The sequence below is a fragment of the Convolutriloba macropyga genome, chromosome 7 (genome assembly GCF_964194025.1).
Source record: "Convolutriloba macropyga chromosome 7, txConMacr16.3, whole genome shotgun sequence".
In the NCBI taxonomy this organism is placed as follows: Eukaryota; Metazoa; Xenacoelomorpha; order Acoela; family Convolutidae; genus Convolutriloba; species Convolutriloba macropyga.
Window position 1 is genome coordinate 52,398,238 of NC_134474.1, and position 17,288 is coordinate 52,415,525.

The 17,288-nt window shown below is 34.4% G+C and overlaps 2 protein-coding genes across 4 annotated transcripts in view; both read left to right on the top strand.

Moving 5' to 3' along the window:
- Positions 1–17,288, top strand: part of LOC142343148 (peptidyl-prolyl cis-trans isomerase-like) — a 615,561-nt gene that overhangs the window by 283,797 nt on the left and 314,476 nt on the right. The window lies entirely within an intron of this gene.
- Positions 1–17,288, top strand: part of LOC142343143 (palmitoyltransferase ZDHHC9-like) — a 64,515-nt gene that overhangs the window by 11,455 nt on the left and 35,772 nt on the right. For both annotated transcript variants that reach the window (XM_075394835.1, XM_075394836.1), the window contains exon 4: positions 7,630–7,811. In XM_075394835.1, the coding sequence (XP_075250950.1) occupies positions 7,630–7,811 (182 nt within the window). The remainder of the gene's footprint in view (positions 1–7,629; positions 7,812–17,288) is intronic.

Here is a 17,288-nt window from a genome sequence, read left to right on the forward strand (position 1 = left end):
TACTGCAACTCACTGTACTATGGACTACCTGTCTATATTATACAGAAATTGCAGCGTTTAATGAACTCAGCATGTCGTCTCATTTTAGGCTATCACCTGGTTCACCAACAGCAAACTATATCAAAGAGCTTCATTGGCTACCCATGAAACAACGTATCCTATACAAAATTCTACGTTTGGTCACCGTTTAGTTCACCATTTGTGGAAAATTCCGATGTATCTTGGCGCATTAGTTTTCCGAAATGATAAGGTGACTAGATGCCAATATGCGTACAATTTGAAGGTTCCTAATGTCAAAACTGCATTTGGGCGAAGATCATTCAGTTTTGCTGTTCCTTTCGAGTGGAATAAGTTGCCTTTTGAGATGAAACTAATACCCCATGAGTTTGATTATCGCAAAAAACTTAAAACGTTTTTAATATTTGATTTTGAAAGCACTTTTGAGTTTGTAAATGGTGCGTAAACCTATAATAATAATAATAATAATAATAATAATAATAATAATAATAATAATAATAATAATAATAATAATAATAATAATAATAATAATAACTCAGCATGTCGTCTCATTTTAGGCTATCACCTGGTTCACCAACAGCAAACTATATCAAAGAGCTTCATTGGCTACCCATGAAACAACGTATCCTATACAAAATTCTACGTTTGGTCACCGTTTAGTTCACCATTTGTGGAAAATTCCGATGTATCTTGGCGCATTAGTTTTCCGAAATGATAAGGTGACTAGATGCCAATATGCGTACAATTTGAAGGTTCCTAATGTCAAAACTGCATTTGGGCGAAGATCATTCAGTTTTGCTGTTCCTTTCGAGTGGAATAAGTTGCCTTTTGAGATGAAACTAATACCCCATGAGTTTGATTATCGCAAAAAACTTAAAACGTTTTTAATATTTGATTTTGAAAGCACTTTTGAGTTTGTAAATGGTGCGTAAACCTATAATAATAATAATAATAATAATAATAATAATAATAATAATAATAATAATAATAATAATAATAACTCAGCATGTCGTCTCATTTTAGGCTATCACCTGGTTCACCAACAGCAAACTATATCAAAGAGCTTCATTGGCTACCCATGAAACAACGTATCCTATACAAAATTCTACGTTTGGTCACCGTTTAGTTCACCATTTGTGGAAAATTCCGATGTATCTTGGCGCATTAGTTTTCCGAAATGATAAGGTGACTAGATGCCAATATGCGTACAATTTGAAGGTTCCTAATGTCAAAACTGCATTTGGGCGAAGATCATTCAGTTTTGCTGTTCCTTTCGAGTGGAATAAGTTGCCTTTTGAGATGAAACTAATACCCCATGAGTTTGATTATCGCAAAAAACTTAAAACGTTTTTAATATTTGATTTTGAAAGCACTTTTGAGTTTGTAAATGGTGCGTAAACCTATAATAATAATGATAATAATAATAATAATAATAATAATAATAATAATAATAATAATAATAATAATAATAATAATAATAATAATAATAATAATAATAATAATAATAATAATAATAATAATAATAATAATAATAATAATAATAATAATAATAATAATAATAATAATAATAATAATAATAATAATAATAATAATAATAATAATAATAATAATAATAATAATAATAATAATAATAATAATAATAATAATAATAATAATAATAATAATAATAATAATAATAATAATAATAATAATAATAATAATAATAATAATAATAATAATAATAATAATAATAATAATAATAATAATAATAATAATAATAATAATAATAATAATAATAATAATAATAATAATAATAATAATAATAATAATAATAATAATAATAATAATAATAATAATAATAATAATAATAATAATAATAATAATAATAATAATAATAATAATAATAATAATAATAATAATAATAATAATAATAATAATAATAATAATAATAATAATAATAATAATAATAATAATAATAATAATAATAATAATAATAATAATAATAATAATAATAATAATAATAATAATAATAATAATAATAATAATAATAATAATAATAATAATAATAATAATAATAATAATAATAATAGTAATAGTAATAATAATAATAGTAATAATAATAATAATAATAATAATAATAATAATAATAATAATAATAATAGTAATAATAGTATTAATAGTAATAATAATAATAATAATAATAATAATAATAAAAATAAATAATAATAAGAATAAGAATAATAATAATAATAGTAATAGTAATAGTAATAGTAATAGTAATAGTAATAATAGTAATAGTAATGATAATAATAATAATAGTAATAATAATAATATTAATTGCTGATTTTTGAGCTTGTATAAGTTTTTTTTGTTGTTATGTCATTGTGAAATGGATAAGAATTAAAATAGCAGCTGTCAAAATCCCCCAATTTTTTCCTCTATTTTCAAGTGGTCCCCAAATATCTTACATGCAGGTTTTTCCAAATTTATCAAAACCCAATGGTGGCGGATACAATTTTTCTCTCAATTTCAAGATATCTGTAAAACATGCCTTGTGGAGCACAAGAATTATAGGGTCACCGTATAACCCCACAGACTACTTAGATTCGTTTTTTTTTGTAGGGAGGGAGGCAGCTACTCACCAGCAGCTAATTCGAATTATTTGGCACCCCTTCTTTTAAGTTTAATTTAATAAAAAAAATAACATTTAAAATTTGGAAAAACTGCAATCCTAAGTGAAATTCTTTGTAGTTCCGTACCCCCACCCAAGTATCCTCCAAATCCACCCACATCCCACATTATATGTGTGGGGGTGTGGGTGGCTTTGCCTTTTAAATAGGCAAAATTTTACAAACCAATGCCAAAACAATGGATAGTTTACAAAGAGTTATAAAAATTGTTCATTATTTCCGTAACTTTCTAATTCATCTGTATTAAATAATTGTTCTAAAACGAAGTTTGTTGTTGTTGTTTGTTGTTGTCATTGTGTTCGTTTTTATGCGATTTTTTCTTGATCCATATTACTTCTGACCCTTTTCACTTCTCGTCCTCAAAACTGGGATGAACAGGTAAAGCCAAGCTCGCATCGCATTACTTGGCTGAGCAGCTCTCTTAGATTTTTTACCCCTTACTAATCTCTAAGTATGCACTTCGCCGAAATTGTTTGAGATAATTTCATGGTGTTAAGGGTGGCTCCAAATCTTAGAAGATTGACCCCCGCAGTCACCCCCTCTCAGTCCCCTTACTCACCCCCGCCCCACTCACTCACCCCTCCCCCAAATGCTCCCCCGTCGACCCTCCTTCACCGGGCCCTTTGGACCTCTCTCATCCAGCACTCCCAACCCTGCCTCCACCATCACTTAACCCCTCCCCCCGCCCCCATCGCTTGGCCACCCCGCCGCCCACTCTGCCCACCCCCAACGCTAGCATCTCTGAGCGCTGAAGCCAATCCCTCGCTGTTCGTTTGAGTAATTCACCCGACGTTAGTCGCTTAAGTTTAATAGCTTTCATAGCCGTTCTCATTTTCTCAGCCTTCTATTATAGTGGGCTTATTTTAAACAGTTTTTACGATTCGAAGAGGAGTAAAGGTGGAGCGTCTTTTTGATCGAGAATTTCTTGGGAGTGTTTTTAAAACAGGAAGTAAAAGTCAATGGCGCCTGTGATAACTAAGTGTTTGGGTCAAATGGTTTAACAAAATAAAGATCAGAGAGTAGAGAGATTGATTTTTCTAATCATAAAGCATTTCTCAGAGAGAGCGTGAAAAGTAGGTATGAAAAAATTATTTGATTGCTTTTGGCATTGTTGAAGCAGATTTTTTATTTATGCTGAACTTTTTCTTCTAAACCATATTTACAATCAAATATACTTCTGTGAGCTTTTTGACAATCGCAATCTTGTACAAGACCTTTTAATCTTTGCAATCTGGGGCTATTTTCTCGATTTCGCCACTTCTTACGCTGTATTAATAGCATTTTATTCTTTTTCAAGCTTTTTTCCTGTCGTTAGTAGTTTGTTTGAATGAATTTAGGTTTTGCTTTTGTTTTGATTAACACTTGATTATATTCATGTCGATTTAAATTTCCTCTAGTCTTTTTAAATTCAGTCAATTTTTGAATTTGTCTCCCTACTTCTGTTTATCTGCCTTTCTGAATAGGTTTTCCATTTCTGTATAGATTTCCTACGAGTGTTGTAAGTGAAAAAAAATGTTTGATTGGCCAGATTGTCTTGAAATATAAAATAAACAAACGCATTCTGCAGTTTTTCTGAGTTTTGTTTTCTGATGTCAGAATTGCTGTAGAGTGAAAAAGGGTGTCGTATAGGTGCTCAATGACTACACTGAGATGCTTTATTCGATCATTGAACATTTTTTGGGATTTTCTGTCTTTAAAGAGTTTTTTATTTAAAAAAGTCCGATATTTAGAGTTCTTTATTTCATTTACTAGGTTTTTCTTCTTTCTTGGTATATCGTTGGTTGTTTCTATCGATAAAATCAATTTGCCCGACGTTAGTCGCTTACATTTATTAGCTTTAATAGCTGCCCTCATTTTCTCAGCCTTCTATTATAGTGGGCTTTTCTTAAATAGATTTTACGATTCGAAGAGGAGTAGAGTAATTGTGGAGCGTCTTCTTTGATCGAAAATTTTTTGGGAATGTATTTAAAACAGGAAGTAAAATTCAGTGACGCCTGTGAAAAGTTAGTGTTTGGGTCAAATGGTTGAACAAAATACAGCAGAGAGAAGAGAGATTGATTTTTTTATCGTTAAGCATTTCTCAGAAAGAGCGTGAAAAGTAGTTAACAAATTTTTGTTGATCGCGTTTGGCATTGTCAAAGCAGTTTTGTTGTTTGCTAACTTTTTAATCTAAACCATATAAACAAGGAACTATACTTTTGGGAGCCTTTTGACAATCTCAATTTTATACAGGACTTTTAAATCTTTGTAATCTTGGGCTATTTTTTCTCCTATTAGCCACTTTTTAAGCTGTAATAATAGTATTTGTAATCTTTTTCAAGCCTTTTTCTGTCGTTAGTAGTTTGCCTGGTTGAATTTAGGTTTTGTTTTGGTTAATCTTTGATTATATTTATGTCGATTTAATTTTTCTCTGGTCTTGTGAAATTCAGTCAATTTTTTAATTTGTCTGCCTACTTCTATATTCTGCCTTTCTGAATAGTTTTCATTTCTGTATAGATTTATTATGAGCGTTGTTACTAAGTGAAAAATAATATTTGATTGACCAGATTGTCTTAAAATAAACGAACACATTCTGCAGTTTTTCTGAGTTTTGTTTTTTTCTCATGTTTGAATTGCTATCGAGTTAATAACAGTCTCGTATGGGTGCTCAACTATTACACTGAGATGCTTAATGTGGGTTTAGATTTTTTTTTTGGATTTTCCGTCTTTAATTGTATTTTATTTAAAAAAGTAATACGTTTAGAGTTCTTTAATTTATTTACTAGGGATTTTTTTCTTGATATATGGCTGGTTGTTTCTATCGATAAGATGGTCATCACGTGGCAAACTAAGCTAACTATATCAGACAACCTATTTAAATCAATTTTTTGGAGTCGCAATCTATGAAAAGTTTCCCCGAACTTAATATCTTATTTTGCTTTTCGCTTTTAATTTAATTTGTATAGCTGTTCCATATTGAATGGCCTAAAAATTGAATTTTCAATTAGTTTAGTTAGTGTTTGGTTAGGGCGTGATTTAAATTTTACTTCGAGTCAATTCCGGAGTCGTCCGTCTACATTTTTTACTTCGTCGAACAAAAATTTGGTCAGCTCTATCTGTGTTCACAGTTTGTTCAAAATTTTGCGTGAAAACTTTTTGACTTCTCGGGGCTAGTTTCACGTTTCTCCCTGGCCGCTCAAAGGACTTTTAACCCGCAGTTGCTCATCAAAATAAGCTCTAATCAACCGAGTCTAATGAAACCAAAATTAGAAGAGAAACTTTTCCCAATTTTCAATTTTGGATGCCCGCTTCATTTTTCAATTTTCGATGACCGCTAATTGAATTTTGTTTTAGAAGTCTTGGTTACCATCTCTAATACTTATTTGTGTTGATACTTGCCCCTGTATTTTCTCAGTAAGAAACAGGAGTATTTCATGTCTAACTACGAAGTGAAATAAAAATTGTTCGCACTTGAAAGTGTTTTTGTACAAGTCATTTTTAATAGCCGCACAGCGATAGCTGGGGCTATTATTCGCCTTCTCTTGGTTTTTTACAATTCAAAGAATTTGAATTGTATTGGGGCGCTGTCTTTTTTTTTTAAGATCTGTTCACACATTTTCATGATTTTTGAAGTCAAATTGGAGTAGTGATTTTGGTCACGCCGAAACAGGAAATGGAGCGAAAAAGCGAGTGGTTTTGCGGCGTGAATTTTTTTCGCTCTAATTTTAAAGTAGAGTGAGAAAATGGTGTTTGAACAAAAATTCGGTTTCTCGGTAGTGGTTTTTTGTTCACATGCGGCAATTTCACTCTGATTTTTACTGTTTTTTCGATTTTTTGGATCGGATTTTTTTCTAAATTGTTTTCCCAATCCATTCAAAGCTCATTCTAGGCCTAGTTTTTTTGTGTGAAATAAATTTTCTTTTCTCGTTAGTGGTTTTTTTGTTCACATGCGGCATTTTCACATTGATTTTCTGTTTTTTTTCTTATTTTTTTATCAGAATTTTTAATAAATGGTTTTCTCAATTCACTCTTAGTCCATTCTAGGTCTGGTTTTTCTGTTTAGTCAATGAAAATTCTTTGAATTGTACGTCAGGACTTGTCCTGCTATGTTTTTTTATTTCGTCGTCATGATTTTTGTTACGACCATATGACGTCACAGCCACTTTTTGTTCATTCGTTCATGCAACTTCAACTGAATTGCATGTGTGACGTCATTTTTCGCTCTTAGTGGAGCGTGTTTTTTTGTTCATGCGCGTGATTAAATTTATGGTCACACTTGATTTACCTCACTCTCAAAAATGACTTCCTCACTTTGAAATTGACTTTCATTTACTTTAATTGAAAGAGAAAAGGTCAAGTGGGTGCGTCTCACTCTAAATGAAGGTTATTAGAGCTCCTAATAGAGGCAGCAAAAACTCATACAGATTTTAATCAAAATATAGCGTATCAGCCTTCAATGAAAAGACGAATTTTTTGGTCTGTCTTTTTTACTGTTTTTTAGACTGCAGATCTACGAAGCTATTGCGGCTATTTTCTGGCAATCTGCCAGCTATGTTTTCATTTGCGTCTTCTTTCGATCTCAATCGGGGTTATGGAATCGATGGCGGCTTTTTCCGGCAATCTGCTGGGTATGTTTTCCGTTTTAAATCTGACTAGTGGCATATCGTTAACCTCTAATGACGCCCTTTGAAGCCCCTCTACCTTTAGCCCCCTCCCCCACAGAAGCTGCAATGGATTCGAGCTCTCATTAGTCGTTCGAAAGCAATTCTTCCGACGTTAGTGACAAGCAAATTTATAGAACAATATAGCTTGTACGGATTTTAGGGACGCATAACAAATACTGTGAGTCAATGAAGCGCTTTTCTTAAGCTGAGGGAAGTGTGATGCTGGTGATTTGTGAGTGTTAATTTGTGCTGGCGATTTGTGATGCTGGTGTGTGTAAATTTGTATGTGGTTGTTGTAGGCCTCCACGTGCCTCGCACTGTTCGATTTGTGACTGTTGTGTAGAGAACTTTGACCACCACTGTCCCTGGGTGGGCAACTGTGTGGGAAAGAGGAACTACAGATTCTTCTACCTCTTCCTCCTCTCGCTCTCCATACTCACTGTCTACATATTCGTCTGCAATGTCATCCACATGGTCCTAAGTTAGTACAACCACCACACAACCCAAATTACAACAGCTGTACTATCACATCCCAGCCCACAAAGTTAAACTACTCAATGTGATGCTGGACTATTTTATTTAATCACGATATTAATTCACACCTGCCGATGAATCGTACATTACAAATTGACATTGCAAATGATTTGAATAGTTCATTCAAATTTTAGTTTGGATTTTAATTTGAATGTCATAAAAATTGTCTACTGTTTTATCTACATCCGCATCAAATGTTAAACTGTAAAGTCTTAGTAAAGTATCCGCCCTGGAGCGCCTTTTTGAGTATCTATGTATCTGTCTATCTATCTGTCTTCTATCTATCTATATATTAAACATCACTTGAAAATGCTATACCGTCACGTTTAATTAATCTCCCGATCTTTTCATGGTTTAAGAAGCCCGCAAAAAACTGTCCTGTAAAAGTGACTAGTAACAGTCGGGTTCGAACTTGAGTCTGTGGGCTAAGTGGCAGAGGCGTATTCGTTTAAAGAGCAATTCAGGAAGACGTTTTTTTACTAACTGAACACAGTAAAATACAATTACATTTTTAATTGCTCTCGAATGAAGTTTAAAACAGTTAACGTGTCTAACTTTATCGTCTTGATAGCTGTAAGATGTGCGTAGCTATATTGCGGTGTTACTGGTTTTTTTTCTTGTTTCGTCTTCTGACGCTCTTTTTGCGTTTTACATTTCTACACACAGCAACGCTGAAAAAGTCTTCCGAATGACTTATTCTCACTAACGGCGTTTGCGCGCGAAACGTCCTTTCTCACACTCTCTAGCGAAAGCGTATAAGTCATCTGCGTGATTAGATTTTGTTCATATGTTGATGACCGTTCAAAATGACTTTTCCACTTGAAATCTTAAGTTTAATTTGATTTTAATCAGGTCAACGGAACTCATATGTTTGATAAAGGTTTAAAAAAAACAGGTCAGAGTGAATTTTAAAACCTTATTAATGAATAGCTGAATGTTTTAACATTGTCTAATAGCCGAGAAGCGATAGCAGCTATTATTGGGGACATGTAGTTTTTTAAATTCGCCGTCTCCGTTGATGATTCTTGCGACCTGACTTCTTGCAATTAATTTTTTCAATTTCAGTGACTTCTACTGCTTTGCAGTTAAAATTTGTGTGCATGACGTCATTTCTGCTTTATGTGCGTGACGTCATTTGTGTGCGTGACGTCATTTGTGCGTGACGTCATATCTGCGTCAATTGCGTGACTTACCTCACTCAAAAAATGACCTCTGAACTCACTTAGGAACTTTAAATTTTATGAACATTTACTATTTGAAGATCAATAGTGTTCATCTAAGTAGTGCGAAATTTATATGCCCTAATTCTTGAGTATTAGTCTTGAGTTTTTTATTTCGAATATCAGTTTTGAAAAAGCTCTTTTAGAGCTTTTTCCTTATAGACCGTATGTGTTATAAAATTGACAGTCCGAATCTAACCCAAAAAGTCTAGTGGTCTATTAAAGGACTGGTGATCGATCTGTTATCTTATTTCTTTAGGCGTTTCAATTCATGGAAGGGCACAAGCGTCTACCGCGGCTATTTTCCGGCAATCTGCTGGGGGGATACGGTCACCTGAGTTTGTGTTATTGGAGTCAGCAAAAAGTTATCGGTTCATTATTTAGATAGATAACTTCTTAGCCCTTCATGAAAAGAGAATTATTTTTCGGCCTGTTCTTTTTTTGAGACTACATATCTACCAGGCTATCGCGGCTTTTTTCTCCTTCTATATCTTTCTTTCCTTCACTCGTTTCTCTTTTTCCCTTCACATCTTTTCGTTATTTAAAGCCGTTGTGAGCCTATCAAATCCTATTGTTTAGGCGCTCTCCTTTTTAGTTTTTGCAATAACGTTTTTCGTTTTAGGTAAGTCTCAACTTCCACGTTTGATTTCTCACCTGCCTCAATTATTGCTCATTAAGCAATAATAGACGAAAACGTTTCACAGTCAAAACGTGAAATCAGAAAACTATAAAGCAATAAAGCGCGGGCACAGTCTTGATTCATTAAATTAAGAATTTTCTTTAGAGCATACTCCTAGCTAGTATTAGCATTAAGATTCTTATCCTGCAATGCGTGACGTCTTTTTTCGGTCTTAGTGGAGCGAGTTTTTTTGTGCATTCGCGTGAGTAAATTTTTGGTCTTACTTGACTTACCTGACTCTCAAAAATGACTTCCTCACTTTGAAATTGACTTTAATTTACTTTAATTCAAATAGATAAGTTCAAATGGAAGTGTGGCACTCTAAATGAGGGCTATTTGAGATCAGCTAATAGAGGCAGCAATAATTTATACAGATTTTTAATCAAAATATAACAGATCAGCCTTCAATGAAAAGACGAATTTTTTGGTCTGTCTTTTTTACTGTTTTTTAGACTGCAGATCTACGAAGCTATTGGGGCTATTTTCTGGCAATCTGCCAGCTACGTTTCTGTTTCAATCCCAATACGCTTCGAGCGGATTAACGGCGGCTATTTTCGGGCTGTTTGCCGGCTATGTTCTTATTTTTCTCAATTGTTTCTGAAAGTTTTGTGAATCTTTAAAACTTTTGTTATTTGTCTGTTTTTAACCTAATGGAATAATAATAATAGTATAATGATAAGATTTTTATGACTTCTCAAGTTTTATTGTATGCTCTGGTTATGGGTTTCAGAAGTTATTTATGTGCTTGTTCTTACTGTTAAGTCACTGTTTTTCAGAAAGATTTTTACTAGATTTTTTTGACTTGTTCATTGCTTTCAGATTTCTTTTTTTAAATTTAAGATCGCGAGCTTTGTTGACATGTCAAAAATTGATGTTGCTGGAAAATTTTTGGTGTTTAGCTCATTAGTTAATTAATTTTTTGGACTATGTTTCAGGACTTGTCTTGCTCTCTATATTACGCTTATTGTCCTCGAATATAAAGGCTGAATTCGCCTTCTTTTGCGAATCTAATGAAATTGTGGACCAACCCAGAACACTTTTTTAGGTTGCCGTCAATTTCACACACGCACACATTCCACTCGTATTCCCGGACACTCGCGCCCTACCCGCACTCAACCCCCCCCCCCCCCCATTAGGAACTAAAGCAGCTTGCTTCTGGCGAATGTTTCTGGGACGTTGTGATAAGACACTTCTTAAAGATCTTTTTTAAAGAAATTGTTACTAGATATTTAACCAATTCTCATTGCAATAATTTTTGCTTAATTTACCAGAAATATTTAGTTGAGTACGGTAACTACTGCGGAAATTAGGAACAGTGGCCTAAATTGGCGTGCCTGATATTGGGGAATTTTAATGAAAATATTTCATTATGTGCGGCATTTTCATTTCTATTTTCTACGTTTTTCACTTTTGAATGTTCTCAAAAGGTATAAATTTGTTCCAATCATAGTGTTTTTATTTAATCAAGGAGCTGTTAATGGTTTATATGACTTATACGCTATTTGTTTTGGTAAAATTTCAGTGTTTTTTCGTTTTGCCCGTCTTTGTAGTTCTTTTTTTTGTACTGATTTTTAGTCTCAACAATGACTCATCTCTTGACTCTGTTAATGTAATAGAAGCTATTTATTAGTTCCAATTGATATCCAGAGGTTTTAACTACTTGTTTAGCAAGTTTCGTGATTTTTTTAGTCTCGCCCAGTTTCTTTAGTTGACTAATAGCCTCCAACAGCCTCTCAAAGCTATTACTTAAAATCGCTCCTTTTTATTATCTGCAAAGCGATCGCTGAGGCTATTATCGGCTTTCTGGTTTCTTTTTTATTTGGTCAAGGTTTTTGTTACGACCATATGACGTCACAATCACTTCAAATCTGCTTTTTGTTCATGCAATCTCAACTGAATTGCGTGCGTGACGTCATTTGTCACTCCTAGTGGAGCGAGTTTTTGTTCATTCGCGTGATTAGGTTTTTGGTCACGCGACTTACCTCTCTCTCTCAAAAATAACTTTCTTTTTGAAATTGACTTTTCTTTACTTTTAGTGAGAGATAAGGCCAAGTGAGTATATATCACTCTAACTGAAGGTCATTTAAGAGCAGCTAATCGAAGCAGCAATAATTTATTGATTCTTAATCAAAATTTACCATCTCAGTTCTTAATAAGACTAAATTTACTTTAAGTCTCTTTTTTTAAATCTTTTTGAGACTGCCGATCTACAAAGCTATTGCGGCTATTTTCTGGCAATCAGCTGTGTTTTTTTGCCATTAATTCTCTGTTTTAACAAATATTTTTACAGGCTGCTGTGCTCTAATATTGTTTTAAATGTGTTTTCAGTATTTGTACAGTCCTATATTGTTTTTCGGTGTTACTCGTAATGGTCCATTGATCTGCTTGTCTGGTCCTCTTTTTAAGTTTTTCAATTTTGGATTTAAAGTTTATGCTTTTCCTGTTGCGTTTTTTGTTTTGTCGTCTGAAGCTCCTTCTTCGCATTCAGTTTTCCACGCAGCAAACCTGAAAACAGCATTCTTCATCCCTTTCTGGGTATACTCTTAAGCATGAGGCGTAATTTATAAAATGCCGCGATCATATAGTTTTTTATTGTAAATAACTTAACCGATTCTCTAAGTGACTTCCAACACCAAAATTAAGGTGAATAAAAGTTATTCTACAACATGCTTTAGATTAACTTCTGTTTTGAATGGTTTATATAGATCACGTCCGTGATTCCTGCAGCTCGGTTTTCTTTTTAGCTATATTTTCTGAGGCCAGCAATTCTATGTTGCAGATATTTCCCATTCTGTCGGTGTTGATAACTGGCTTGATATGTGACAACAAGATTAATATGAAAATAGTGAATTTACAAAATTTGGCTTCATCGGTAAATTAGCATCGAAACAGAGTTAAATTTAAAAACAAATCAGGCTAAGGAAATCAATTTAAGAATTCATTTAAGATAACATTTTAGCTTGAGCTTCAACATAACATTCTGCGACAAAAAGGTGTGCGCTTTAAAATTAGAGCTGAATACTCTGTTGGTTACTTAAATTTGGTGAAACATTTCGAGTTTGAAACTTTTGTCTAATCTTTTATGTACTTCTCTTTGAATTCAAGCTGCATTGTTTGTTAGACATTGTTTGAACCGCTAGTTATGTTTTGAACGGATAGTTTTGACTAACGTGGCGCCTGTTCTTGTTCTGAGTTGTAGTTTGTTATGTAGTGGCGTTGAATTTAAGAGCCACCTGGATTTTTTGGTCAAAATCTACAGTCATCCCAGACGAGAGAAAGGTTTAAAAAGTAGCGAATGTTGGAACTTGTTGCCGGTAGATGAATAACTTAACCTATCGGTAAAGATCTTAATGAAGGGTTGAGTTTTGTTGTTTGTTGCTGTGCTCTCAGCCTTACTCTGTTCCTTTTCATCTATTACTATTGAGAATTTTACTACAGGGCGAATCAGTGTACCTGTTGTGAGATTCTCAAAAGATCTTAGTGTTCCGAAATTTTGTTATCCTTCCGAGGGGCCAAATATCTCTTAGCGTAAACTTGTATAGAATCCGGACTAAATCGTCCGCTTTGAGTTGTTCAACTTGCTCTCCGTTCTGGTTTGCTTATTAAGTCTGAAGTGTACTCCCTTCGAAGGCTTTTCGGAAAGTGGTTCAAAAGTTTTTGCGTATAGCTGAAATCTTTAAAGCTATCAATCTCGCTGTGAGAGGGACTCATGCTGTTTGAATTCTAATTTGTTGTCCTGTGAGAGGGACTCGCTGTGAGATGGACTCATGCTGTTTGCATTCTAATTTGTTGTCCAGTTTGCATTCTAATTGTTTTTTTTCCAAAACTGTTTTGTGAAGTCTTTGAGGTGATCTTCAGCATCGTTCTGGCAGTTTTTGCAAAAAATTTTGCTTTGTAGACGGATGTTGTCCTTCTGAGCAGTCGTTTTGCAAAGTTCTTATTTCTTCAATATTTTGTGTATTCCTGTTTGGAATCGGTCCTGTTATTGTCCATCTTATTTGAGTGATAACTCTGCTGTGTTCCTGGTGCTTCAATTGTGTACTTCAGTGGAACTGTTGCTGTAAAACGGTCGGCTACTATCATATTACCTATTCGGTTTCTTTGTTGTGTGGGAAGTTGATATCACTTAAGTGACTGAATTCATTACAAACGCTGTTGAGTATCTGATAGTGAATTCACCACTTTGATTTCAGTGGTAAATTAGCTTGAGATCATATGAGCTAGAGTTAGATATCAAATCATGCAAAACAAAGAAATTGAGAATCATTGAAATTAATATTGGATCTTGAGCTTTAACAGTCGGCTGTGTGCAATTTTAGATTGTTTACCTTCAGAAAGCGTTTAGGGACCTGCTTGTTTAATCTTGTTGTTGTTCTGAGTTGTAGTTTGTTATGCAGTGGCGTTGAATTTAAGAGCCACCTGGATTTTTTGGTCAAAATCTACAGTCATCCCAGACGAGAGAAAGGTTTAAAAAGTAGTGAATGTTGGAACTTGTTGCCGGTAGATGATTAAATTAACCTATCGGTAAAGATCTTAATGAAGGGTTGAATTTTGTTGTGTTTGTTGCTGTGCTCTCAGCCTTACTCTGTTCCTTTTCATCTATTACTATTGAGATTTTTACTACAGGGCGAATCAGTGTACCTGTTGTGAGATTCTCAAAAGATCTTAGTATTCCGAAATTTTGTTATCCTTCCGAGGGGCCAAATATCTCTTAGCGTAAACTTGTATAGAATCCGGACTAAATCGTCCGCTTTGAGTTGTTCAACTTGCTCTCCGTTCTGGTTTGCTTCTTAGGTCTGAAGTGTACTCCCTTCGAAGGCTTTTCGGGAAGTGGTTCAACAGTTTTTGCGTATAGCTGAAATCTTTAAAGCTATCAATCTCGCAGTGAGAGGGACTCATGCTAGATGAGGTCGTCCAAGATTGAAGTTGTTTAGTGTATATGCTTCTTCGTCGTTTTTATCTGAGAAACTTTAGTAATGGGGCTGAAGTTTATGATGCCTTCCGGTTCCTTGACAATTTAGGATGCCTTCCGGTTTCGACAATTTTTGCTTTCAGTTGCTGGTTTCCCGAGATGCTGAGCAGTGTTCTCTTTGATGTTTGAAATTTTCTCTCACATATGCCACCAAAATGTGTGGCGAGTTGTGGGTTGATTTTCCGAACTATCTTTTGCTCTGATAATTGAGCTGTGAAATTGTTGTAAACGTTGATGTTTTCCAAGTTCAGGACTCTTTTAGATGCCGTAAATATTTTTTGGTTGTCAGATTATCAGCTTTGTATAGCATCTCCTTAATACAAATAGTCTGATTGCAAGTAAACTGTTGTCGGTGGCTTGACTATGACAAACTTCCAGGGCACTGCACGGGTTACCAAACACTTAAAGATGCAGATGTATTGTTTATCAAGCTAGCGAGAATAATCCTCAATTTAGAAGGGTCCAAAATAATGGAATCCTACATTGACGAATGGGTTGTGTTTATCAGCGTCAGCAAAGCAAAGTGCGGAAAATCAGACATAGTTGTTACATTCTGGGCTCTCAAAGGGCGGCATGTGAAAGCAGTGCAACTGAGTCTTCTTAGGAATCTTCGAAGGCCCGTGATTAAGATAGTCTCTTGCAGGTACTCTCTGTCAAATTCGGTTCCCATGTGTTGACATGTCAGTTTTTGCTGTGAAAGTTTTGATTAATTAACTGGGCGACGTCTTGAATTCCATGGTATTGGTGCATGTCTTAATCTTCCCTTGGCTCCAAAAATGGGTTGAATTGTAGAACTGCATCACTTCCTTCTAGTTGTTGTCCAGTTTGCATTCTAATTGTTTTTTTCCAAAACTGTTTTGTGAAGTCTTTGAGGTGATCTTCAGCATCGTTCTGGCAGTTTTTGCAAAAAATTTTGCTTTGTAGACGGATGTTGTCCTTCTGAGCAGTCGTTTTGCAAAGTTCTTATTTCTTCAATATTTTGTGTTTTCTTGTTTGGAATCGGTCCTGTTATTGTCCGTCTTATTTGAGTGATAACTCCGTGCTGTGTTCCTGGTTGTTCAATTGTGTACTTCAGTGGAACTGTTGCTGTAAAACGGTCGGCTACTATCATATTACCTATTCGGCTGTCTGTGTTGTGTGGGAAGTTGATATCACTTAAGTGACTGAATTCATTACAAACGCTGTTGAGTATCTGATAGTGATTTCACCACTTGGATTTCAGTGGTAAATTAGCTTGAGATCATATGAGCTAGAGTTAGAAATCAAATCATGCAAAACAAAGAAATTGAGATTCATTGAAATTAATATTGAATCTTGAGCTTTAACAGTCGACTGTTTGCAATTTTAGATTGTTTACCTTCAGAAAGCGTTTAGGGACCTGCTACTTTAATCTTGTTGTTGTTCTGAGTTGTAGTTTGTTATGTAGTGGCGTTGAGTTTAAGAGCCACCTGGATTTTTTGGTCAAAATCTACAGTCATCCCACACGAGAGAAAGGTTTAAAAAGTAGCGAATGTTGGAACTTGTTGCCGGTAGATGAATAACTTAACCTATTGGTAAAGATCTTAATGGAGGGTTGATTTTTGTTGTTTGTTGCTGTGCTCTCAGCCTTACTCTGTTCCTTTTCATCTATTACTATTGAGAATTTTACTACAGGGCGAATCAGTGTACCTGTTGTGAGATTCTCAAAAGATCTTAGTATTCCGAAATTTTGTTATCCTTCCGAGGGGCCAAATATCACTTAGCGTAAACTTGTATAGAATCCGGACTAAATCTTCCGCTTTGAGTTGTTCAACTTGCTCTCCGTTCTGGTTTGCTCATTAAGTCTGAAGTGTACTCCCTTCGAAGGCTTTTCGGGAAGTGGTTCAAAAGTTTTTGCGTATAGCTGAAATATTTAAAGCTATCAATCTCGCTGTGAGAGGGACGCATGCTGTTCGCATTCTAATTTGTTGTCCTGTGAGAGGGACTCGCTGTGAGATGGACTCATGCTGTTTGCATTCTATTTTGTTTTCCAGTTTGCATTCTAATTGTTTTCCAAAACTGTTTTGTGAAGTCTTTGAGGTGATCTTCAGCATCGTTCTGGCAGTGTTTGCAAAAAATTTTGCTTTGTAGACGGATGTTGTCCTTCTGAGCAGTCGTTTTGCAATGTTTTTATTTCTTCAATATTTTGTGTATTCTTGTTTGGAATCGATCCTGTTATTGTCCATCTTATTTGAGTGATAAATCTGTGCTGTGTTCCTGGTTGTTCAATTGTGTACTTCAGTGGAACTGTTGCTGTAAAACGGTCGGCTACTATCATATTACCTATTCGGTTTTTGTGTTGTGTGGGAAGTTGATATCACTCAAGTGACTGAATTCATTACAAACGCTGTTGAGTATCTGATAGTGAATTCAGCACTTTGATTTCAGTGGTAAATTAGCTTGAGATCATATGAGCTAGAGTTAGAAATCAAATCATGCAAAACAAAGAAATTGAGAATCATTGAAATTAATATTGAATCTTGAGCTTTAACAGTCGGCTGTGTGCAATTTTAGATTGTTTACCTTCAGAAAGCG